Source organism: Bos mutus, chromosome 5, assembly GCF_027580195.1.
Source record: "Bos mutus isolate GX-2022 chromosome 5, NWIPB_WYAK_1.1, whole genome shotgun sequence".
Classification (NCBI taxonomy): Eukaryota; Metazoa; Chordata; class Mammalia; order Artiodactyla; family Bovidae; genus Bos; species Bos mutus.
Genome location: NC_091621.1, coordinates 75,135,606 through 75,162,238, shown reverse-complemented (window position 1 = coordinate 75,162,238; position 26,633 = coordinate 75,135,606). Strand labels below are relative to the sequence as shown.

Genomic DNA, 26,633 nt, shown 5'->3' with positions numbered 1-26,633 from the left:
TTCCTTTTCCTGATATAACACTCATTCTGGTAAACCTATCAAAATAGGTACTTTTTTAGGAAGGTTATTTTCAAGATTTAGTTCTGAAAGCAAACACTAGGGTTAACAACAGTTTAACATATGTAGAAATGAGAGAACTCTCATGCACACTAAGTCGATTCAGTTGTGTCCAACTCTGTGCGACCCCATGGACTGTAGTCAGCCAGGCTCCTCTGTCCATGGGCTTCTCCAGGCAAGAATACTGGAGTGGGTTGCCATTCCCAGGCTAACTCAACTGTACTGAATGTATGTTGTTTTCTTGGTGCAGTATTCAATTTGACTCGGTTCAATTAATTGTCTTTTTATTTTATAAAATATATTTTCACTTCTAATAAATTTTCTCAGATTTTTCATTTTTCTTGAAGAAAAAACTTGCTGTATAAACACAGTTTTTCATTAACTCTCACTAGGATTGTTGCTATTTACTGGGTTTTGTTTGTTTATTGGTTAGGTGCTTTGTTGCATTAATGTTTAACCTGTTTCTTACATTAAAGTTTAACCAGGGGACCAGGGGTATTTTTCTCTGAATATGCAAACTCTCAGGCTTCCCGCTGGCTCAGATAGTGATGAATCCGCCTGCAATGTGTGAGGCCTGTGTTTGATCCCTTCGTTATTTGGGAAAATCCCCGGAGGAGTACATGGCTGAGAGTAGGACTCGACTGAGTCACTAAAACACAGCACATGCAAACTCTTACTCTCTCCTGCTCTTTTTTTTTTTAATTTGGCCATGATTTGCAGCCTGCAGGATCTTAGCTAAGCTGTCAGGGACTGAACCCGGGCCATGGCAGTGAAAGCTCTGAATACTAACCACTGAACTGCCAGGGAATTTCCCCTTCTGCCTTTTAAAATGCTGAGGGATTATTTTTTCCTAATTGTCAATGATTTGTGTATTCACTGTTTAATTGTTTCAGTCCCAGACAAACGAAAAGACTAATGTTTACATTTATGGAAAATTTTCTTTGATAACTTAGAAAGCCAATTGTTTCTGTAGGATTGTGATTGAATAGAGGGTAGCAGTTATAGAATCTAAAAGCTAATCTGTAAAGATTCTCCCACTGAGTGTGCGTGTGTGGCATGGGGGGCGGGTGTTGGAATCAATAGTAAAATCTTTTTGTTACTGTCTAGAATATTCTCTCCTCATTTCTATGCTCTAGCTCTATTTAGTTAACTGAACTTTCTTCTTTGAACCAATTTATTCATTCAGAAAAATCCTATGTTTTCTCAAGGGCTGCATCATAGAGCTGGACATCTGACGGAGGTTGAGATTAGCTCCATCCCACTACTTTGCAATGTGTCTTGAAAAGTTAGTAAACTTTTATGGCAAGTAGGTACGAGGGAGAAATGTCTCTCTCTTTTTTTTTTCCATTGACCTCTCTTCCATTTTGCTATGTATTGATGAGAACTGTAGAGCTCTTGGAATAGAACCATTCTATCTAAACCTCTGCACTAAGGGATTTGACAGACTGTAACTTGGTTTCCAGCAGTTTAAGGCTGTGTCCTGGAATGATCCCAGGTCCCTTAAAATGCCTGCCTGAGAAAACTTAATGTTTCCAGGAGAATTTACTGCTTGCTCCAGTCAAAACTTGGTAATAAACAGATAGACCTCTGAGACCCCTCATAGAGCAGTTACTTCAGAAATCCTGCAATTAAAGTCCTCTCTCTGCCCTTTGACATGTAAATCTACCACCTAAAACGTTCTTCAGGGTCCTGACAGCCATCTCTGAAAGCAAACATGTAGGAACCTAGGGAGACAACACGTCCAGTCCCCATGGGAGGGAGGAAAGTGTCTAACTTGGGTAGGAACACCACCCTGCTTCAACACCAACCACTGTCTCCTGTCAAAAAGGGAAGTTTGTTTCTCTTCTGAAGAAGCAGCAATTAACAAATCTGAATGGTCTAGTCACATGGATTAACCCTCGGAGCCTGTTCCTTAGCACACTCCAGCCTTTAAAAAGTCTCTTGTCTTCTTTTTTGGGGAAGTTGAGTTCAGTTTATTCTGGCCGCTTTTCTGTTGTAACTGTGCTACTGAAACAATTACTGTCCTAACTGCTTTAATGAAGTCTGGCTTTATCTTTGATAGCAACCAGATGTCTGCTTCTTTCTGCCTGCCTCCAATTCTTGTGAACAGATGGTACCTCTCTAGTTTCTAGCAATGACAAGTGTTTTCCGTATCTCATTAACTTGGGCATTTCTGTGGAAATTGGAAAAGAGGAAACATTAAGCATGTAACACAATATTTCATTTCCTGAATTCTCCATAAGCTGTCACTTGTAATTTAAGTGTACAGAATGGTGAAGGAGGCAGTGTAGCATAACAGGAAAGATCATGAGTTTTACAGTAAGAGTAAAGTTTGGTTTGATTCCTTGCATCAATATTTTTATTAGCTTCTTAAAATTATACAAGGAACTAAAATTTCTATGTCTCAGTTTTGAAAAGAAGACTAAACAACAAGGTCTGACAGTATAGATCAGGGAAGTACATTCAATATCTTGTAATAAACCGTAATGGAAAATATTATGAAAAATAATATATATTATATGAATATCTTATATATGCATATATAAATGAGTTGTTGTAAATGATAAACTAGCTCAACATTGTAAATCAACTATGCTTTTAAAAAAAGAAAATAGTTCTAATTTATAGGTGCCTACCTCCTAGACTTATTGGAAAACTGAGATTGTATAAGAACATGTGCAATAGATAGTATCAAGCTTATTATTGAATAAGTAATTTTCTACCTTGTATCATTAACCTCTGACCAGCACTGAAGAGATTTGCTTCCTCTCTCTGTTGTTACAACAATGTATCTCCTTATGGCATCCTCCATACACCCATCTGTGGGTTTGCTCTATTACTCAGTGAGCTTCTTCGCAGGTATCATTGATCCCTTTGTCCCCCAGCTACTGTCAATTTAAAATATGGGCATTTGATAAATGTTTATTGATAGAGCCAGTACATGAATGAATGAATGGTTATAACACTGTATTGGTGAACTCAACGAACTAAAATTGTTTTAGGTTTACATAGGTCAAATCCTTTAATGATGTCCAATTCAGATGTGAGAATAGTGAAAGCAGCATAAAATATTAATTCGTTTATTTTTCTTACGTTTGGTCTGAAACAAAGATCTATCTATTGTGCTGCATTATAATTTTTTAAATAATTAAAATTTTATTTTATTTTATTTATTTTTAGCTACACTGGGTCTTCATGGCTGCACAGGCTTTTCTCTAGTTGCAGAGAGCATAGACTACTCTCTGGTTGCTGTGTGCGGGCTTCTCATTGCAGTGGCTTCTCTTGTTGCAGAGCACGGGCTCTAGAGCTCAGGTTCAACAGTTATGATAGGTGGGCTTGGTTGCTCCTCAGCATGTGGAATCTTCCTGGATCAGGGATCAAATCCATGTCTCCTGCATTGGCAGGTGGATTCTTTACCACTGAGCCACTAGGGAAGTCCTACCTTATAATTTTCTGAGGAGTCATCAGTCTCTGAAACAGGATCTAAAGGTACCAATGGGAAATTACCACAGTATAGTTTTTCATTTCCTGCTTTTGGGTATCTGGTTGGACTAATTTAGCTCAACTTGTTTAAGCCTAATAAATGCATCTCCCACATGATCTGACTCACAGATCCTCTTTTGTCCACAGGCAGTTGTCTTAGGAGAGAGAAGAAAGCTCTCAGATGCTGTGTCAATTCAGGAACTCAGTAGAACAATGGAATATCAATCTTCAGTAGAAAATTTGGATGAAGATGGATATACTCAATTAGACTTCAGCTCTCGCAACATCACCAGGAGATCTGTAGTCTCAGAGAAAGGTATATATTTTTGTTTCTGACTTCAACATTCGCATTCTTATAACTAAAACTAGAAGTGGAAAAAATTGGACAGACTTCTGATTTTCCAGGCTTTTATTAATGTATTTTAAAAGGTTTTCAGAAGTCACTGAAGATAATTTGAATGAGCACTAAGACTGTTCTCTGGGCAACCATTCAATGGCTAATCATTAGCACAGTTGATCTTTGGATAACATGGGTTTGAACTGCACGGATCTGCTTATACATGAATGTTTTTCAAAAGTAAATAGCACACTACTAGATGATATGTAGTTGGTTAAATCCATGGATGCCAAACTGTGAATATGGAGAAACTGCAGATATAGAGGGCCAACTATAAGGTAGAGTGTGGGGAGGACCAGTGCCCCTAAACCCTGTGTTGTTCAAGGATCAACTGCATTGAAGTTAATTATTATGATGATAGAAAATACTCACACTTTTTCTGTTCTATAGAGACAGATGTTTCAAAAGTAAGGAGTTGATGATAAATGTGATGAAATGCAAAGATGAAGGAATTTCAATAAGAGTGACTTGTTTGACAGAAAATAGTAAATTGTAGAATGAAGGTTAAGGGAATGTAAAGAAGTGCATATGAACAACATCAGGATATTGGAGTTAGAAAAGAAAAGAAAGAAGACAGGAAAAACAACAGGATTTTGTGGAAAAGGCCAAAGGGTGGTCAGAGGTCAGGGTTTAGATAATAAGAACCTACTGTATAGCACAGGGAACTCTGTTCAATGTTATGTGAAAGCCTGGACTGGAGGGAGTTCAAGGGAGAATGGATACATGTGTAGATATTGCTGAGTCTCTTTGCTGTCCACCTGAAATATCACAACATTGTTAATCAACTATACTTCAATATACTTCATTTTTTTGTGCTTAGTCGCTCAGTGGTATTTGATTCTTTGCAACCTCATGGGATTTCCCAGACAAGAATAACCCTCACCCAGAGATCGAACTCATGTCTCCCATGGCTCCTGCATTGCAGGCAGATTATTTACCACTGAGCCACCAGAGAAGGCGTACTCCAATACAAAATAAAAAGTTTAATTAAAAATAAAAGAAGTCAAATGGTTTAGAATCCCAAATCTGATTTTTTTATGTGTATCATGAGATTGATTTGGAAAAAAAAAATTTAAACAAAAAGTTCTAAAAAAAAAAAATGTTCTTTGTGTAACAGTGAAGAAATATATATGAGTTAGATAAAAGATTCCATTATCAGGACATGAATCTTAGACATTATGTAAAAAAAGTGAGATCTGGAGAAGGGAGTTAAAATATTTCTCTCTTCACTGAGTGAGCAATTTAATCTCCTCTACGAGTCTTCTATTTGACAGTTCTCTGAAATGCTCTTATTGCTTATTCTCAGTCTTGATGTGGTGATATTAATATAAAGTGAATTTCCTGTTATCAAGAAAGAGATTATTCACAGGTTTTGACATCAGCATTTGCTTTCTTCTGCTTTCTGGTCATTCCCATTGCACAATTATTTTCCTCTTGTCACACAGTTTTGTTTTCTTGGGCAACCTACTGGGGAAGAATGGAAAAACATGGTGAAGCAAGAGATAGGAAGGCATGTGTGTGTTTATAGGTGTGTGTGGACAAACTGTGGGTTGCCTATAATGTGCTAGTAGTCTCTAAACTAGGTGCTTTTACTTGTGTTGATTCTCACAGTCATTCTTCGATGCATCGTTACCCTAATTTTTCACAAAGAGAAATGGAAAAACGGAAGAAGTAATTTGCCCAGTGACAGGCAAGAAATAAGTGAAAGAGGAAGATTACCCTTCCTAACCAGTGTTATTTCTGTTGCATTAAGCTGTCTCTTCTAAGAATGGATGGGAATCCTGGTAGTGTCAAAACCTATAGATATCAATGTGGAGCTGAAATTAGGAGTGTACAGCTCTCAAGGCACTGTGCTCAAATTACAGTTGCTGACCCTGAAGAGGTACACTAAAGAGGGAGAAAAATTCAGACTAACCCTAGATGAGTAGGTTATCTGGGTATCAGATTTTGATGAACTGCAGAACTGAAGTGCTCAGTGATTAGTCATCCTGTTTCTTGATTCAGTTTCTGCTCCCTTTGGCTTTCCAGGGCTTTGTGCTGCATCCTCTCATTGGCGTCTGATTGCTGTGACTCTGGGCATTTTATGCTCAGTGATGCTGGTGATAACTGTGGTCCTGAGTACCTCGGGTAAGTATTGGTGGGGAAGATGAACAGCAACAGACATTTAATAAGCATTTATGATGTTTCAGGCGCGCTTTTAAGGAAACATTTTTTTTTTTTTAATGTAGGCCATTTTTAAGGTCTTTATTCAATTTGTTACAACGTTACTTCTGTTTTATGTTTTGTTTTTTGACCCTAAGGCATGTGGGATCTTAGTTCCCAGAGCAGGGATAGAGCTCATACCCCCTACACTGTAAAGTCAAGTCTTAACCACTGGACTACAAGGGAAGTCCCTCAGGTACTCTCTTAAGAGTATAACATGATCTACCTGGATCTGAATACCGACCCTTTGAATTGACGTTATGAGTTCTAACTTTATTTCTAGGGTCATAAACTAGTTAACATTAGGACCATGATTAGAAATGCAGGTGATCTGTCTTGATAACTCATACTCTTATCTACAAGATCTGCTTGAATAGCTGGTTTCAAAGCTGTGAAATTCCTAGGATAAATTAATGAAAGGAAACCAGTGGAGGTGAAGGAAGTGCAATTGGTGCTTATCTTCCTAAGAGATTAATTCCCTAAAGAATTTAAGCTATTTTTTACATCTCATGAATTAAGGAAATTGTTTTACACCTGTCTTTAAACTCCTTTGGATAATATCAGGAAATACTCAAAGCACTTATGAAATTCTAGGTAGTTATTTTGTAATAGATGAATACATTTCCTTAGATTTTATCATTCATGAATTCCATTTTGGATAAAGTATTATTGTGCCTTTGAAAAGGGTATATGAAAGCATGAAAGATTTCTTAACTAGTCATGTGTTTATTGAATACATTCTATGTTATAGTCACCTGGCAGATTCTCAAGGAACTCTCATTTTTAAAATATTATAATAAAGAAGATTTATTACTATTTCAAATCCATCGTGGTACCAAAGGACTATATTCCATTTGCCTCTTACTTTCCCCCATCCTCCTATCTACTTCATTTTTATCTTTTGTATTAAATCTTCTTTATGGAAGTTATTTCTTTTTTCCATCTATTCAAGCTATCACCTATCTATCTACCATCTGTCTCTACCTCTCCATCATCCTCTCCATTATTTATCACTAGTCAAGAATGCGTCCCTTTATATTCCAACAAAAATATAGGTTTTTGAATTTTAATTCTCAAACATAGTAAAAATGACTTTTTTTTTTTTCTGTCATTACTATTGTTGTTGGTATATGAAGGTATTTGGAGATCCAGTTCAGGGAACAACCTGTTGAAGAGTGACAGCTTTCCATCAAGAAATAAAGACAACCAGAGTCAACCCACACAATCATCTTTAGAAGATAGTGTGATACCTACCAAGGCTCTCACCACCACAGGCAAGGGCAGAATTAAGGATTAATAAAATCCTTGATTCAGAAGGCTTAATTTTTGGTACTAAGGCTTGGAGCAGGGGATGAAGAAAGTACTTTTACATGTGGTGATTCTGCATTCTAATAAAGCCCACAGCAATATTATCTCAGTAAAATAAGTCTTCTGTAATATACAAGGGCTTCTCTAGGGGCTCAGATAATAAAGAATCTGCCTGCAATGCAGGAGATCCAGATTACAAAGTGATAGCATAAATACCTTATGAACTTAGCTGAATCTCCAACTTAGTTGGATTTTTTTCACGTCACTGATTTTTCACATATTTAAGCTTTTAGAGGTTTGTGTAATTTGATTTGAAGAAACATAATGTGTTCTCACACCATAGGGAAATAGTTAAAATAAGAAATAGGACACCAGAAAAGGTTAAAAAAAAAAAAAAAAAGAATATAAAAAGGAAAGAAGGTAAAGTGTTGCTAAGAATTTAAAGGTTCATAGATATGTTTAATATCTATAAACCTAAAAAATGTTTCTTTTTTATATAAATTTATTTATTTTAATTGGAGGCTAATTACTTTACAATATTGTATTGGTTTTGCCATACAAAACCAGTTAAGTTTGTTTTTCTTTAATTATGCAAATTAATTGATTTAATTACCATTTTGTATACAGTAGACTTTAATTCGTCATTGCACTGTTATTGAGTATGACAATATTTGGACTTTAATTTTCCATCTCTGGACACATACCTCTTCACTGTCTTTATCACATTACTCTGTAATGTGAATGAGTGCTCTTATACTTTTCTTATTTGGTGAATTGCATTCTGAAATAGATGTCACACTTGTAAAATAAGTCAACATGAAATTATTGTGTATCTCAATGACTGACATTGCATTGGTTTATTTTGAGAGTTATCATGGAGAAAAGGAGTTCTCAGCTGACTGTAAAGGCATGCAAGACAAGACAAGAAAGAAAGGAGAGTTGATAGTCTAAAACACTGTAGCCACTCAGTTATTTTTTAGCTGTAAATGAATAAGGGGTTTTAATATGATCCCTTCTGTAAAGTTATATCTATATAGTTTGAATTGAAAATGAAATATATTCATGGCAATTTATTGATTATTATGTCCTTAGGATTAATGGTACCTGTACTGAAGTACCATTCATAGTATGAAACTCATTGTATTTATCTTTTATTTCCAGGAGTTTTCTCTAGCTCTTGTCCCCCTAACTGGATCACACATGAGGATAGCTGTTATCTGTTTAGCACACTATTAGATTCCTGGGATGGAAGTAAAAGACAATGCTTTCAACTGGGCTCCCATCTCCTGAAGATAGACAGCTCAAAAGAGTTGGTAAGTGTAGATTTTGGTTATAATATCTGTGGTCTATACTGAGCAGAAAAGTAGAGGTAGTTTCCAGATAACTATTTTCCCTAAGAGAAAGTAACTTTACGTATTCTCCATAATTATAATAATAGCATATATTGAGTAAAGTATATAATACACGCTTTTCTTTTTAATTAATTAAAATATGAATACATTTTGGATTTCCCTGCTAGCTCAGTTGGCAAAGAATTCACCTGCAATGCAGGAGACCCAGATTCGATCTCTGGGTTGGGAAGGAAATGACAACCCACTCCAGTACATTACACTTTAAAATTAATCCTTTAAACACAACTCCAAGTTGACTCTAATAATCAAGCCACACTCATTTTTGTGGGTTTGGACTTTAGGTTTTAAATGTGGTACAGTAAAATAGAAGGTTCTTCCCCTTATCACCATAATTATCAAGCTATGATAATATATACTTATAAATAATTTATTCCTTGCAAGATACTGGGAAAGGCAAAGAGGTTTAAACTTCTAGCCATGCTCAAGTAATTTTTAAGAAAATAGAAACGACTCAACAGCTGTTAAAAGTTAAATATCTTGTATTGGCACCAAATGCCATAGAAATTCAGAGAGAGAAATTCCTGTAGACATAAAAATTGCACAGAAAAAGAGCAACTTACAATGCATCTTGCCTGAAGGATAGAACTCAGATGAGATACGAGGAGGAGTTAATAGTCAGGGAATATTCTACCTTATAAATCTGAACAACCTATAACTTCTATACTTACTTTTACTACTCTCAATTTTTGTGTTTCTGTTTTGTTTTTCCCACAGTTGTAGTTGACATAAAAATTAATGGAAGTAAATGTATGGCAAAAAAAAGGGGCATGGGACTGGAAGTCTGTCTGGCTTTTAGACCTTCCTATAATTGCCACTTTGTTGAGTTATATTTGTCAACAATTCAAATATGATCATTAACCCCTAGATTACTTATTCATAAAAAGTGTAGTAGAACTAAACTGTTTTAAGATAGTCATTTAACTCTGCGAAGCATTTCTTGACAAAGGCTATATGAACTTATATTTTCAATTAAAATTGTGGCGATGATAGTAGCCTGTCATCCATGAACATGGCCTACAGACTCTGTCGTTCTTGGATTTATTCTGGTAGATTGAATGCAGGAAGCACAATTTTGACATCAAGGATTTATTTATTTATTTATTTATTTATTTATATTAAATTTTATTGGAGTATAGTTGCTTTAGGATGCTGTGTTAGTTTCTGCTATAAAACAGAGTCCCCTTTTTTTAAGATTTCCTTTCCATTAGATCACCACAGACCATTGAGTAGAGTTCCCTGTGCTATATGGTAGGCTCTCATTAGTAATCTCTTTTATACATAGGCATGTATGTATGGGACTCCCCTGGTGGCTCAGTGGTAAAGAATCTGCCTGTGATGCCGAAGATGCAGGAGACCTGGGTTCCTTGGGTCAGGAAGATTCCCCTGGAGAAGGGCATGGCAACCCACTCCAGTATTCTTGCCTGGAGAATCCCATGGACAAAGGAGCTCAGCAAGCCACAGTCCATAGGGTGGCAAAGAGTCAGACACGACTGAGTGACTGAGCACGAGCATTGAGCACAAGTATATATTTATATATCAATCCCAATCTCTCAAGTCATCCCTCTCTCCTTTCCCCCTTGGTATTCTTGAATTTGTTCTCTATGTTTGTGTCTCTATTTCTTCTTTGCACATAAGTTCATCTGTATCACTTTTTCCAGATTCCCCATATCAGCAACATTATATGGTATTTATTTTTCTCTTTCTGACTTACTTCATGGTGTATGGCAGTCCATCTCTAAGTCCATCCATGTCTCTGCCAATGGCACTATTTCATTCATTTTTATACCTGAGTGATATTCCGTTGTTTTTATGTACTACATCTTCTTCATCCATTTCTCTGTTGATGGAAATTTAGGTTGCTATAATGTCCTGGCTATTCCAAATAGTGCTGCAATGAACATTGAGGTGCATGTGACATTTCGAATTACTGTTTTTTCTGGGTATATGTCCAGCATTGGTATTGCTGGGTCATATGGAAGTTCTACTTCTAGTTTTTTGAGAAACTTCCATACTGTTCTCCATAGTGGCTGTACCAATTTACATTCCTACCAACAGTGTAGGAGGGTCCCATTCTCTCCACAACCTCTCTAGAATTTATTGTTTGTAGTTTTTTGATGATGGCCCTTCTGACTGGTGTCACCTCTGACTGGTGATACTTCATCGTAGTTTTGAATTGCATTTCTCTAAGGCAATGGCACCCCACTCCAGTACTCTTGCCTGGAAAATCCCATGGATGGAGGAGCCTGGTGGGCTGCAGTCCATGGGGTCGCTAAGAGCTGGACACGACTGAGCGACTTCACTTTCACTTTTCACTTTCAAGCATTGGAGAAGGAAATGGCAACCCACTCCAGTGTTCTTGCCTGGTGAATCCCAGGGACGGGGGAGCCTGGTGGGCTGCCGTCTATGGGGTCACACAGAGTCGGACACGACTGAAGCGACTTAGCATAGTTAGTGATGTTGAACATCTTTACACGGATTTGTTGGCCATTTGTATGTCTTCTTTGGAGAACTGTCTCTTTAGGTCTTATGCCCATTTTATTCTGTTGTCTGTTGTGCTGATACTGAGTTGCATGAGCTGTTTGTGTATTTTGGAGATCAACCCCTTGTCAGTTGTTTTGTTTGCAAATATTTTCTGCCATTCTAAGGACTGTCTTTTTGTCTTGCTTATGATTTCCTTTGTGGTATAAAAGCTTTAAGTTTAATTAGGTCTCATTTGTTATATATTTTCATATGTTTTTATTTTCATTATTCTAGAAGGTGGGTCAAAAAAGATCTTACTGCTATTTATGTCAAAGAGTGTTCTGACTATGCTTTTCTCTAAGACTTACATTGTTCAGCCTTACATTTAGGTTTTTAATTCATTTTGAGTTTATTTTTATATATAGAGTTAGGGAGTGTTCTAATTTCACTTACCATTGCAATAGAAAGGATAATACCTCAGAATAAACCTAACTTATGGAGGCAAAGAAAGTGCAGAAGAATTGATGCTTTTGAACTGTGGTGTTGGAGAAGACTCTTGAGAGTCCCTTGGACTACAAGGAGATTCAGCCAGTCCATCCTAAAGGAAATCAGTCCTGGGTGTTCATTGGAAGGACTGATGTTGAAGCTGAAACTCCAATATTTTGGCCACCAGATGTGAAGAGCTGACTCATTTGAAAAGACCCTGATGCTGGGAAAGATTGAAGACGGGAGGAGAATAGGACGACAGAGGATGAGATGGTTGGATGGCATCACTGACTCTATGGACATGAGTTTGGGTAAACTCTGGGAGTTGGTAATGGACAGGAAGGCCTGGCGTGCTGCAGTCCATGGGGTCACAAAGAGTTGGACACGACTGAGCGACTGAACTGAACTGAACTGAACTGATGGAGGCAAAAAACCCGTACTCAGAAAACTATAAGATACTGATGAAAGAAATCAAAGATGACACAAACAGATGGAAAGACACACCATGTTCTTGAATTGGAAGACTAGTACTGTGAACATAACTATACTACCCCCCAAAATCTACAGATTCAATGAAATTTTCCTATTAAATTACAAAAGGCATTTTTCACAAAATTAGAAGATTTTTGCAATTTGTATGGAAACACAAAAGACCCCAAATAGCCAAAGCAATCTTGAGGAGAAAAAACAGAGAGGGAGGAATCAGGCTCCCTGACTTCAGACTATACAGTCATCAAGATAGTATGGTGCTGGCACCAAAGCAGAAATATAGATCAATGGAATAGGATGGAAAGCCCAGAATTAAACCCATGCACCTTTGGTCACTTAATCTATGACAAAAGAGCCAGAAATATACAATGCAGAAAAGACAATCTTTTCAATAAGTTGTTCTGGGAAAGCTGAGACAGCTATACGTAAAAGAAGGATCTATTCTTTGTTGGAAAATTAAATGATAAGGACTCTGAAAAAATGAGATATGCTTTTTGAGACAGTGAGTGGCATTCAAGAATTGGCACGTCTATCTAGGCTGATGCCAGTATACGCATGCATCCTCCATCAAGGTGATTCAATCTCTGTCTCTCAAAATCTCCTAACAGTCTTTCTCTGTATCTTACCTGTCTCTATCATCTCTGTCCTTCACTGTCTCTCCTTCTTTCTCCTTGACTTGTCTTTATGTTTCCTTACAGGAGTTTATATCAAGGCAAGTGTCTTCCCAGCCTGATCATTCATTTTGGATAGGGCTTTCTCGCCGTCAGACAGAAGAACCATGGCTCTGGGAGGATGGCTCCACCTTGTTGTCTAACCTGTAAGTATCCAGAGAGACAAAGCTTCATACCTTCTCTCAGAGAGGTAAGAGCATGTCACACAGTTAAGGATCCAATCTGTTGGCCATAATAAGGAAGAGAGAGAAAAAGAAACATAGTGATGGGAAGAGACACCGAGCCAGGGAAAAAAAAAGTAAAACAAGAGGATAGAGGAGGACTTACAGGTCAAAAAGTGTTGAGTGGTCACTTCAAGATATCAACACAAGTGGTTCCTCAGCCTTCTTACCAGGAGGGCGTGTGTTCGAAGCTTCCCAGGAAGGAGCAATCACTCAGTGTAAAGATGTGGTTAAGAGAAGGGCTTTGAAGTCAGTTTTCAGCCTAATTCTGGTCCTCTCACTGTGTGGAACCGGACAAGTTGCTTAATCTTATCTGTGCCCCCCTTTCCAAATCTGTAAAGGAGAATAAAAATAATTCCTACCTCTATAGATTTTGAGATAAAAGTAAGATCACTTGGCACAGTGTCTGGCACATGCTTTTTACCATGGGTTCAGATAGAGAAATTGTATGAGTAAGCAGCTTGGGGTTCATCATCCTGGGGATATAATTTTTTCCTCCCACCTTCCACCTTGCCTGGTGGCTCAGATGGTAAAGAATCTACCTGCAGTGCAGGAGACCCGGTTTAGATCCCTGGGTGTGGAAGATCCCCTGCAGAAGGAAGTGGCAACTCACTCCAGTATTCTTGCTTGGGAAATTCCACGGACAGAGGATCCTAGTGGGCTACAGTCCATGGTGTGGCAGTTAGACACGACTGAGTGACTAACACTGGCAATAACACTCCACCTGGTGGCAAGATTGAGAAATGCACATTTTTTGTTAGTCTTTTCTGTTGGGCAGTTTTTTTTTTTTTTCATTTACCCCTGCACCAAAATAGTCATTTGTTTTCCAGCTTCTGCTGGGTTTTCTGCTACATTCTCATTTCGGATGCATTTATTTCACAGTATTAAATTAAATAAATGGGAACCAACCAACAATTGATGTCATCTCGGAGTCAATAAAAATATAGCCCTAGAAAACAATAGAGATCTATGCAGTTTATTAGATTTTCCCCACAGATTCATGGTTTTCACTGCTTCTTATTCCTCTCTGCCTCTCCTACCTTCCATTTTGAATCATTTTTAAAATCTGAAGAATACATTTGTATTTCCTTTAGAGTTGAAGTTTTATGGTTGAATTCTCTGTGCTTGTCTAAAACTCTTTATTTCAACTTTTCTAAAAAATATTTTGAGTATAAAATTAGAAATCTGTAGCTTTTTTCTCTTAGGCATTCAAAGATATTATTATAATGTATTCTATTTTTATTGTTGTTTTTGAAAGGTCAATTATTTGAAAGCAATATAAGTTTTATGTCTTTTTTCAGTTTTGACGTTTTCAGCCATACTTGCTTCAAATGTTGCTCTTTCCTGACTTTCTACCCTTCCATAATTCCAATTAAATGTATTATAGACCCATTCACAATATCCTATATGTCTCATTTATGTTTTCCTATAGTTTTGTCTTTTTTATTTAACCTATTTACCTGTCGTACATCTTTCAGTTTCGTTATTTTTCCTCTTCTTCAGTTAAACTGCTGTTAAAAGCCTTGATTAAGCTTTTAACTTTGTTTAATGAATTTTTAAGTTTTATAATTTCTCAAATCTGTCCAGTTGCAATTTATAATTCTTAGCTTTTCCAAAACATTCTCAATATTGTCTTTTCACTCCTAGAATACACTGTATAGTTGCTTTACTATTTGTGTTTGATAACCTAGTGTTTTTTACTCATGTGTATCTATTTCTGTTATCTTTTTCTTCTAATTAAAAACATGTATTTATCTGATTGGGTGGGGTCTTCGTTGTAACATGCGGGTTCTTTTTGGTTACAGTATGCATGCGAACACTTAGTTGCAGCATGTGGAGTCTAGTTTCTCAAACAGGAATCGAACCTGGGCTCCTTGTATTGAGAGCGTGGAGGCTTAGCCACTGGACCACTGGGGAAGTCGCATTTTTCTTCTTATTTTTATTCATTTATTTATTTGTTTTCGTCTATGCCTGAATTGTTTTTGTTGTTGTTGTTGTTTTTAATGCACTTAACATATGTTAAACTTTTGTAGAATTAATTTGAATTTTACAGAGTGGCTTTTCATTTGCTTCTGGCAAGCACTATTGGGTGTGAATAGTACAAACTGTTGAGTATGATCACACTTTGATTTTATACCACTGAACTATCTCGCTTTGGCCAAGCACATTGAATTTATTAACGAACGACCTTGACAAAATATATGTCTTATTTTTCTATAGCACTTGTTTGTGTTGAGTTTTCGTTTGTTATTTTAAAAACTGACTAGTGGACTCCCTAAAGTCGTAAGAGTAGGTCCAAATTAACATCTTGATGTGTAACTATTCATCAGTGACAGTCATTTTAATCTGGCTCTGTACATTCTCCAAAATCTCTTAGATGTCAAAAAGATATTTTGGAGAAGAACACTGGCCAGAATTCTCCCTGAGGCTGGATCAAAGTTGTTTCATGACCTTGGCCTAATTATTTCAACAGAAGAATTCTCTCAATCCTCCATCCTCAGTACCAAGAAGAGATATATGTACAGGATGTACAGAATGTACAAGATGTACAGGATGAAGATGTACAGACCTTAGCTTTTACACTGAGGCTCAGTAATGCCCTTTGAGCTTGACTAAATAACTAACACTTCTCCCTTATGAAACTAAGGGCAAATAGAACAGAGCCATGCTTCTATTTACTCATGGTAATTCTCATAAGTGAAGTTGCTCAGTCGTTCAGGACTCTGCAATCCCATGAACTGTAGCCTACCAGGTTCCTCCATCCACGGCATTTTCCAGGCAAGACTATGGAAGTGGGTTGACATTTCCATCTCCAAGGGATCTTCCCAACCCAGGGATCAAACCCTGGTCTCCTGCATTTGGGCAGACACCTTACCCTCTCAGCCACCGGGGAAGGCCAATTCTCATTGTCTAGCATTATATTGCAAAACAATACAACCTTCAGGATGTATTAAAAAATATAGGGTTGTTTGGGACTTCTCTGGTGGTCCAGTAGCCAAGACTCTACATTCCCAGTGCAGGAGGCCCGGGTTCAATTCCGGGTCAGAGAACTAGATATGTCTCAACTAAGACTTCACATGTTGCAACCAAAAATACTGTATGCCACAACTAAGACTCAGAGAAACCAAATAAATAAAATAATAAGTTTTTTTTTTTTTTTTTTAATATAGAAAGTTGTTTGAATTGCTTTTCAATGGTCTTGATATCTGTGATTCTTCACTTAATTCTCAGTCACCATTAGCAAGAACTCTTCTACTTGGTCTACTCACTAAATATACCCAATAATAATTTTACTAAACTGCTACTTTATTTAATAAGTATCAGTTCAGTTCAGTCGCTCAGTCGTGTCTGACTCTTTGCAAACCCATGAATCGCAGCACACCAGGCCTCCCTGTCCATCACCAGCTCCCGAAGTTCACTCAAACTCACGTCCATCGAGTCGGTGATGCCATCCAGCCATCTGTCGTCCCCTTTTCCTCCTGCCCCCAATCCCTCCCAGCATCAGAGTCTTTTCCAATGAGTCAACTCTTCGCATGAGGTGGCCAAAGTACTGGAGTTTCAACTTTAGCATCATTCCTTCCAAAGAACACCTGGGACTGATCTTCAGAATGGACTGGTTGGATCTCCTTGCAGTCCAAGGGACTCTCAAGAGTCTTCTCCAACACCACAGTTCAAAAGAATCAATTCTTTGGCGCTCAGCCTTCTTCACAGTCCAACTCTCATATCCATACATGACTACTGAAAAAACCATAGCCTTGTCTAGACAGACCTTTGTTGGCAAAGTAATGTCTCTGCTTTTGAATATGCTATCTAGGTTGGTGATAACTTTCCTTCCAAGGAGTAAGTCATAAGTATACCTCTAGGTAAAAGGTTTAAAGATAAGTAAAGAATTAGTATGTATTATAATTTAATATTATAAAGTATTAAATGATTTTTCTTTTTTGTCAGAGTAGTAGTATTTAATTTTATTTTCAACTAGTAGTATTTCTTAAAAATTTTTTGAGTCCTTTTTATGCCTTAATAGTGAAAGTTGTTATGCTACTATTTGGAAAATTTGAATTTAAATTCAAGGTTTTTTTTCAATAATATGCACTTCGGAAACTCTTTTTAACCCATATCTTTACCAACTATGCCAGTATTGTGGAGACAGTAGATATTAACAGTATTCCCTATGCTTGTACTAATTATCATATTGCATTTTATTTTAACAGGTTCCAAATCAGAAGTACAGTTACCGAAAAAGACTCATCTCACAACTGTGCATGGATCCATGTGTCAGACATTTACGACCAACTTTGTAGTGTGCATTCATACAGTATTTGTGAGAAGAAGTTGTCAGTATAATGGTGAGGAGCAGAGAGATGTATGTAAGATACTAAGGAGGGTATAAATCCAAACAGAAAAGAGACATATTTGAGGTCAAAATAATTGCTGAAAAAAATATCAAGAGAGCTCAGCCAACTTCAATCTTAACTGAGAAACAGGATGGAAGGCTTCGATTTCCATACTCCCCAAGTCTATCGTCTATCCGGTAATCAGTATTGTGTTCTAATTATTAGAGTCCTAGAAATGGAGTCAGAACACCTGACCTTGAATTTTCATTCTACCAATGGTAGAATTTTCATTCTGCCATTCTATTTACCTGGATTAGCTGTGGATTCTTGGTGTTTCAGGAGATCTTAATTTCTGACTATACCAGAGTTGTATTTTGTCCTAAAAAGTGCCACTGGAGTACATGTGCTGTGTTTCCACTACTTATTCTTGCACTTTTAGCAATGAATCAGACACAGATAGAAATATATTTTGAATAGCTAAATGAAAAAAAGAAAAAAACATGCTTTACTAAAATCAGAGCCATTTTATTATTTTAAACATCATGATTATGATCAAAAGCATCATAAAAACCATTAGTTGCATCTTTTTTTCCTTAATTAAATAACCGAGATAATATGTCTGCCATATCTCTAAGAGAATCTTGTATAATGTGAAATTGTAGGGAATCTGCTTTGGTAAGAAAGATTTATCTTTTTAAATACTATCAATCAAAAAAAAGATCTGATTAATAAATATAAAAAAGTAACCTGTCCTATTGACTAAGGTATTAACATTTTGTAATGCTGCTGCTGCTGCTGCTGTTGCTAAGTCGCTTCAGTTGTGACTCTGTGTGACCCCATGGACTGCAGCCTACCAGGCTCCCCCATCCATGGGATTTTCCAGGCAAGAACACTGGAGTGGGTTGCCATTTCCTTCTCCAATGCATGAAAGTAGAAAGTGAAAGTGAAGTCGCTCAGTCGTGTCAGACTCTTAGTGACCCCATGGACTGCAGCCTACCAGGCTCTTCCATCCATGGGATTTTCCAGGCAACAGTACTGGAGTGGGGTGCCATTGCCTTCTCCTTTGTAATGCAAAACGTTTTATTATTTTTATGATGACTGTTTTGCAGTTTTCAGCAATTTTTCAGAAATTACTATAAAAGGTATTATTGGAACATAAATAAGTTTCCTCGTATGATGATTTGTCTCTTTCTTATTTTTTTTAAAACTTTCCCATTGGTGTTATTTATATTTCCAGTGGGGATTTCCATAATTACTGGAGATATTCTAGTGTTTATTAATATGTGAACAGAAACTGTGTCAAGTTCACTGAATTTTTCACTTTAAAATCGTTACTGTTATGCCATTTCACTTTAATAAAAATGTTAATTAAAGAATCTTTGGCATTTAAATTATGTGCCATGTGTAATTAACACTATTATTGTTTGCCTTTTCCCCCAAAATGACGATAAATTTGGCACTGGAGACAAAGTAGTATAGTAGGTAGTTTTGTGCTGAAGAACAAATTGTAGATTTTAAATATTTAAAAATCTAAGAGAAGGAGAAAAAATTTTCGTGAAGTGACTATGACTTTTCTAATACACTAACTGGGGTTGTCACTATCTGGAAAGAAATGTGAAAATGAAAATGTTATTAAAGCTGAGTTAAATGAAGGCATAAGGTGGGATTTTGAAAAGATGCCATGTATTTTTAATTTTGTTTTTGGTTTAATTTTTTTCTCCTGTATCCTTAAAATGGAATGCATGAGTTGAAGAAATCATGATAATCAAAGAAAATAGTTCTGGATGCTGAATGTTCAGCTGTACTTATCTAGAACAGATGGGCTAGGCAACAATAACCTATAAGTGAAAATTGAAAGCATGATTTTAACAAGAGCTAGGCTGTCTAAAATATGCCATACATTCCTTGTTACTATTACAGCCAATGTGGAATCGTGCCTGATAATGAACAGAAAACATCCACGCTTTTCCAAGTGACAGAAAAATGAAAAGAGCAGCTAGTAGACCTTATGTCTCAAGGGTAATTCAAGATCAGGAATGATCATGATACGGAAAACACTTGCATCTTCAAGGATCACCATCTCCTCTTGCTTGAGTTATTGCAGTAATTTCAAAGTAGTCTTCTAGCACCTACAAAGCAGCTGTTCAGTCGCTAAGTCATGTCTGACTCTTCACGATCCCATAGACTGCAGCACGCCTGGCCTCCCTGTCCTTCCCCATCTCCCAGAATTTGCTCAAACTCATGTCCATTGAGTTAGTGATGCCATCCAGTCATCGTCTTCTGCCTACAATCTTTCCCGGCAAGGGTGTTTTCTAATGAGTGGGCTTTTCGCATCAGGTGGCCAAAGTATTGGAGTTTCAATTTAAACAAGTCATACCAGCCCTCTACTAAAACTCTCCTTGACTTCCCACGTATCTGAGTTAAAAAAAAAAAAAAAAATCTAACCAAAAAACTAAAGACCTTTACAATTATATATTGACCAAGACAATTGCTGGCCAGTATAGCATGCCATAATCTTGATTGAAAGAAGGGTGTTAGTCTCCCAGTAATATCTGATTTTTTGCAACCCCATGGGCTGTAGTCTGACAGACTCCTCTGTCCATGGAATTCTCCTGGCAAGAATAATCTGATGTTCTTTGCTATTAAATCTTTAGTGAGCTTAGGTGGCCATGTCTTCTTATGTCTTTTGTCTTATATATAGATTTTATTTTTACCCAGAAACTGAATATTTAATGCATCAGAAATATTAAATAAAAATAACCGAGTATTACTCTAAAAAATTTTACTCTTTCAAGCTGAGGGTCTCTTCTCATCACTCATTAGATTTATGACAATGGTTTCCTTGCAGTTTCTCCGTCACAGCCAGCATGCTTGCCTCTCGGGGCCTTTGAGATTCCTGGTCCCTTTACCTGAAGTATTCTTACCCTAGATTTCTGCAGACTCTTTCAAGTCCGTGTGCAAGTCCTTAATGAAGCTGACTCTCACTACCTTATTGAAAATGTCCAACTCCTTTCCGGTACATTCTATATTCTTTTTAACATTTGTTTATTTTGGCTACGCTGGGTGTTAGTGGTGGCTCTCAGGTCTTCATTGAGGCATGTGGGAAACTGACCAGGAATGGGATCCAGATCCCCTGCATTGGAAGCACAGGGTTTCAGCCACTGGAACATCAGGGAAGTCCCTGTATGTTCTTCATCTTCCTCATTTTCTGTATTTTTCCGTAACTCTAATCATAGTGTAATATATTCTACAGTTTACTTACTTACTATCTTTCTTGTATAGCATCTGACTTCCTCCATATCATGTAGGCTGTACAAGTACAGAGAGTTTTGTTTTCCACTGATGTGCCTCAGAATCTGAGAATAGAACCTACAATGAAGTAAGAATCTTTGTCATGGTTGAAAAAAATTAAGCATTTAAGGACAAATAGTAAAAATCTTAATGTAGATTCTTTGGTAAAAATTATTAAGGATCTCCTTGAATAACTAATTCGTGTTAGTCGCTCAGTCATATCTGACTCTTTGCAACCCGGTGGACTGTAGCCCACTAGGCTCCTCTGTCAATGGAATTCTCCAGGCAAGACTACTGGAGTGGATTGCCATTCCCTTCTTCAGGGGGATCTTCCTGACCCAAGAACTGAACCTGGGCCTCCTGCATTGCAGGCAGATTCTTTACTGTCTGAGTCACCAGTGAAGCCCTTGAATAACTGAAGTTCAAGAAATAATTCGAATGACTATTTCATTAGAATCATAATTATCAGCATCTCCTAAATTGTAACATCTCAACTGTGACTATTTCTGATATTCTGTCGTCTTGCTTCATTTTCATATGTAGCTTCACTTACCTCTCCCTTCCATTTTTTTTTTTTCTACTGTCTTTTCTCTTGTAACATTTTCTAATATTTACATCAGTCCAATGCAAATGGCCAAATACTTTTTGATCTTCTGCTTCTTACAGGGCATTATGCAAGGGAAAGGTCTCTTCATATTTGTTTAATTTAAAATAACTTGATGAATAATACACAGCTGGAGACACATAATGAATTCAGGAGATATGTTTCCTGGCTGCCCCAGCCCAATTGTCTTCCACTCTCCTCTGCATTTAGTATGTTTGATTTAACCAAGTTATTTCCCCCAAATACAGAAAAGCATTGGTAGAATAATGTAGTTCTATTGTACTTATTTGGGAAAACAATTTGGATATTATCTAAACCAATCTTCTTGTTTCCTTCTCAGCTTAGTAAATTTAGGCCAAAAAAAAAAAAAAGGTTACCTGGCTTTCTAAAGTCATAGGTAGTAATAGACCTAAAATTTCTGACTTGCAGTATAATATGTGAATGTTCAAGATCATCAGGTACCAAATGTGTAATTATATAATAAAATCTTTAATTGAGTCCATATACTGTACATAAGGGCTTCCCTTGTGGCTCAGCTGGTAAAGAATCCACCTGGGTTTGATCCCTGGGTTGGGAAGATCCCTTGGAGAAGGGAAAGGCTACCCACTTCAGTATTATGACCTAGAGAATTTCACGGACTGTATAGTCCATTGGGTTGCAAAGAGTCGGACAGGACTGAGCAACTTTCACTTTCATTGTATGCTATGAAGAAAGATCATTGAATTAACTAGTACAACAGAGTATTTTTAAAGCTCACCAGCGATGTGTCTTTAGAGTAATCGCTTCATCTGGCTGGACTCAAATCTCCCTTTTTGTAAAATGAAAGTGGAAGACTTCCACTTCCCAATTTAAGTGGAAGTCAATCTCCATCTTTTTTCTCTAACACTAACCCTGCAAAGCAGAATTGGAAGGAGGAGTTTTGAGATTAGTGCCACATTAAATTCATAGGACTTCTCTGGTGGCTCAGATGGTAAAGAATCTGCCTGCCAATGCACGAGACACACATTTGATCTCTGGGCCAAGAAGATCCTCTGGAGAAGAAAATGGCAACCTACTCCAGTATTCTTCCCTGGGAAATCCCATGGACAGAGGAGCTGGTGGGCTACAGTCCATGGGGTTGCAACAGCAACTAAAACAGCAACAATGAAAGGACCCTCCTAGGCTGACATTTGTTGTACTTGATGCTTTACCGTGTAAAGCCTATAGGGTGAAGTCTCCCCACTTTCCATGTACACACTGGTTCCCACACTAACCTTTTTGACACCAGAGACCGATTTTGCGGAAGATAATTTTTCCATGAACCAGGGGTGCAAGGAGTAGTTTTAGCATGATTCAAGTGCATTACATTTATTGTACACTTTATTTATTTTTTTTAATCATTTTACTATTTTCTTTCTTTTTTCTTTTCTAAATTGTGAAAATATGATAACAGATTTACAGGAGACTTGGAAAATATAAAACAAGGTCATATATCGCAATTATTTTTAAGTAGATAAATTAAGATTTTTAGTTGGAGTTTCAATATCAAACTCTCAAAAATTAATAGCATAAATATACAGAGAAGTAGAAGGATACAATAAACCTGAAAAACACTATGAACCAATTCAGCATAATTAAGATTTATATAATTTTTACACAACGGTAGGATACAAATTCTATTCAAGTTCCCATAGACAATAAACTGGGAGATACTGGAACATATCCAGAGATCTAAGACCAGGTGTGTACTTTATTTCTAACCTAATGCCAAGGCTGATCTGACAGCAGGTACCAGTCCATGCCCACAGGTTGGGGACCCTGCTTTACCTTATGCCCTCGGAGAAAGAGGCCAGTCCAATAATTTCTTTTCACAAAGGCACAGGCAGACTAAACTAGATCTGAGTAACTCAGGGAGTGTGTGGTGGATAAGAGCCCTGGGAGGTCCCTCTGTGATTATTGCTGGGAACCTTCCTTCTGGCGATTGTAAATTCTTGCCATTTTTTTAGGTTGTAGTTGCACAGGAAGTACTAACAAATAAACAAAAGAGAACCGAGAAGGGCAACCCCTCGGATGATTGTTCAGACGGAGACCGCCCAAATAGAAAACACACGCTGTTTCCCCTCGGCCTGACAGATTTGGCAATCAGAGCTCAAGTTCACAGGACAGGGGCCGGGCCTCTGGTGGCAGGAACTGGAGTCGGAGGCTTCCCCTACTACTTGCTCAGGGAGGAGAACCTCAGGCATGCCTTTCAGTGCCTCGGTCTCTGAACCGTCTCACTTGGGGAAATCCAGCCACAGACCACGGTCACCCGTGCAGGAATCCAGATGCTGGCCAAATACAGCAGCACGCGGGACATGCTGGATGCTGATGGAGACACCACGATGAGCCTGCATTCTCAAGCCTCTGCTACATCCCAGCGGCCAGAGCTTGGCCATACAGGTACCCGTAGTCCAAGTTGGTCAGACCCTTGAGAAATGAAATGAGCTAGGGTACCAGCTTCCTAGCCTAGGAGGGTACGAAGTGGAGGAAAGAGAGAAAATGTTTCTGTGATTTACAATGACGCATATCTGTGCACTTAACTACAACTTGTATGCCACATATATGAACACGTGAGAAAATTAAACTCAGTATATGCACAGAGGTTTTTCTAAGAGTCTGTCTCTGGCAGAGTGGTTTGCATTTGAAAGTGTGTTACTTTTACCGTTTTGTGTAGCACACAGGCAAACATGAGACTGAATGGACAGTTAGAGCAATGTCTTTTCTCCTTCCTGTGTTCAGATCCAATGCTGTTTTAGTTACCATCTGTGATCTGATCTGGAAATTTAGATTGATAAAGGCTACCTTTCTGCTAGTTTTGAACTCATGGCTTTAGAGAGGCGTTTCCAAGCAGATACGCCAACCCTGATAATTTGTTGTAGTAATTCTGCTTCTTGAAGTTGTGAGGCCTAGGGACAGTCATGCCAACATCAGGGGTTTGGTTTTATTATCTGTGAAATGAGAGGGGATCAAAACAAATGCTTTCTAACATCCCTTCACCTCTGAAATTCCATGATTTGGTGGTATAAATAATGGCTGCAGTTGCAATGACATCCCATCTCGTTCCCTTTTATTCTCTTGACTCCTAGAATGTTATTGAAATGATTGGATTAAATTGTGAAAGTAATTTTTGTCCTATCTTATGCTATTTCCGATAGTTCACCTTTTTGCATAATATATATATATATTTATATTTGCATTTATACGTAACTATATATACATACGGGCTTCCCAAGTGGATCTAGTGGTAAAGAACCTGCCTACCAATGCAGGAGACATAAGATGTGGGTTTGATCCCCTGGGTCAGGAAGATCACTTGGAGAAGGAAATGGCAACCCACTCCAGGGTCCTTGCCTGGAGATTCCCATGGACAGAGGAGCCTGGCAGGCTACAGTCCATGCAGTTACACAAAGTCAGACACAACTGAAGCGGCTTAGCAGGCACACATTTATACATATGTATTTTTCTCAGTCCAGAGAAGAAGGATTCTATTTCCTAGAAAACTCAGACAACCCAAGGCAGAAATGCAACCTACGTTCTGGTAAAAAGATCTCAAAACTGTAGTAGAGACGGGACTAGGTTCTAAAACCACAAGGTGTTATTCAGTCGCTCAGTTGAATCCGACTCCTTTGCCATCCCCTTGGACTCTAGCCTGCGAGGATCCTCTGACTATGGGATTTTCCAGGCAGGAATACTGGAGTGGTTTGCCATTTCCTTCTCCAGGGGATCTTCCTGACTGAGGGTTTGAACCCATGTCTCCTGCCTTGGTAGGTGGTTTCTTTACCACTGTGCCACCTGGGATTCTTGTGGCAGCTTTTTAGATTTTATTCATTGATTTATTTATACTAATGTATCTAGTTTCTGGTACTAGATCTTGGAAATTTTCAGCCTCCTTGATATGAAACAAACCGATAACTTTGAGATGTCAGTTTCTGTAGCCACTGGATATGTGTAATAGGATATTGTATGTTCCTCCAACAAATCCTGTGAAGAGTCAGCTCTTAGGACTGTGGTTTCAAGTAGCTTGTATACAGCTTCAGTTTAACCTTTGACTAGAGCTGGGAACTAGCACAAGGCTTGGTCATCAGCATGATCAGGAACAGGGTGTACCAGTAAGTTCTGCTGAGGTTAGAGGGTGGAGAGAGGGGTGGAGCAGGATAAAACACCAGCTGAAACATCTGACAACCTTTTTGTAAGAATGGCAATTGAAGCAGGAGGAGTGGAGGTCAAAGTGTCTTGAAGGCAAACATCTGATAATAGTTGTCTTACCCTACATGTCTGATATTTTGTTTCCATCTCATGATAATGCAAGTATTTAGAGGAATGTCACAATAAAAGCCTCATTATTTATTAAAATAGACCTGATATCATTTTGCTGCTAAAAATAATAACAACTACTACTTTGGAAGTTTTTCAGCAATGCAGAAGATTCAGATTCAATTTAAGATTGTGACACAATTATGCCTGGGAAAATTTAATATTTTCTTTAGAATGAATAAAATAAAGTCTACATATTCACTTTATTTTCTAGTTTTCAATTTTTGATATAAAATTTACATTTGTGTTTAAAACATGTGAAATAATTCAAAGGATACAAAATAAAAATGAAAGACAACACTCTCAGACCTCCTTTCCCTAAACTTATGCTTGAGGTCTGTGTCATGCCAGGCATGTTGCAAAGTACTGAGGATATAATTTCAAATATGATATGATCCCTGCTTATGAGGAAATTTAAAGAATAAGAAAGTTTTTAAGTGAACAGCATGTGTGATGCAGTGCTGTGATGGAGCATGCTCTCCTAGAGGAACTGGTCATTTCTGTCTGGTAAGGGTAGAGATCAGGAAAGATTTGAAAGAGGGATGACCATTGAGTGGACTTAACTTTAAGGTGTTTCTTGTGATATGGGAACAGAAATGGGAAGGTTTAAGGGGCTGAGGTTACTACAGGCAGCCATACACATAAGAGGAAAGCCATGGCAGTCTTATGTAACTGTATTACAGAGAACGAAATATATTATGGCTGAAGGGTAGAGTTGGAGGGGGATGTTTTGAAGGAATATGAAGCTGGATAAGCTAATACCCAGCTTTTTCTTTAGTCTGAGCATGAGGTGAGAAGAACCTGAGCTAAAGTAGTGTGGGAATGAGGAGGAGGAATTAGATATGAAGGATACTGAGAAGTGAGAGTTTAAAGTATTGGTGACTGG

General features: G+C 37.7%; 2 protein-coding genes across 7 annotated transcripts in view; both read left to right on the top strand.

Annotated features, from left to right (window-relative positions):
- The first annotated feature begins 3,648 nt into the window (after nt 1–3,648).
- On the top strand, nt 3,649–23,532 carry CLEC7A (C-type lectin domain containing 7A). Of its 6 annotated transcripts, none has more exons than XM_070371067.1 (7): nt 3,657–3,856; nt 5,966–6,064; nt 7,276–7,413; nt 8,609–8,760; nt 12,993–13,111; nt 17,398–17,532; nt 23,401–23,532. In XM_070371067.1, exons 1-6 carry the CDS (start codon nt 3,754–3,756, stop codon nt 17,528–17,530), a joined length of 744 nt encoding a protein of 247 aa, XP_070227168.1. In that variant the 5' UTR covers nt 3,657–3,753; the 3' UTR covers nt 17,531–17,532; nt 23,401–23,532. The 6 variants fall into 6 exon arrangements, with proteins under 6 accessions (XP_070227170.1, XP_070227171.1, XP_070227168.1 ...); XM_070371068.1 differs by lacking the exon at nt 23,401–23,532 and adding an exon at nt 19,441–23,382; XM_005898860.3 differs by lacking the exon at nt 23,401–23,532 and having other exon boundaries at nt 3,658–3,856; nt 17,398–19,386.
- CLEC1A (C-type lectin domain family 1 member A) overlaps nt 23,521–26,633 on the top strand; it is a 21,598-nt gene continuing 18,485 nt past the window's right edge. The window contains exon 1 of the mRNA XM_005898859.2: nt 23,521–23,833. Coding sequence (XP_005898921.2) covers nt 23,719–23,833 — 115 coding nt within the window. The 5' untranslated portion in view covers nt 23,521–23,718. The remainder of the gene's footprint in view (nt 23,834–26,633) is intronic.

Bases quoted from the DNA above. Each gene is read 5' to 3' on its own strand.
- CLEC7A (XM_070371067.1), top strand. From the start codon at position 3,754: ATGGAATATCAATCTTCAGTAGAAAATTTGGATGAAGATGGATATACT. The intron at 3,857-5,965 runs GTATATATTTTT...TTGGCTTTCCAG, and splicing joins ATCTGTAGTCTCAGAGAAAG to GGCTTTGTGCTGCATCCTCT. The intron at 13,112-17,397 runs GTAAGTATCCAG...TTATTTTAACAG, and splicing joins TCCACCTTGTTGTCTAACCT to GTTCCAAATCAGAAGTACAG.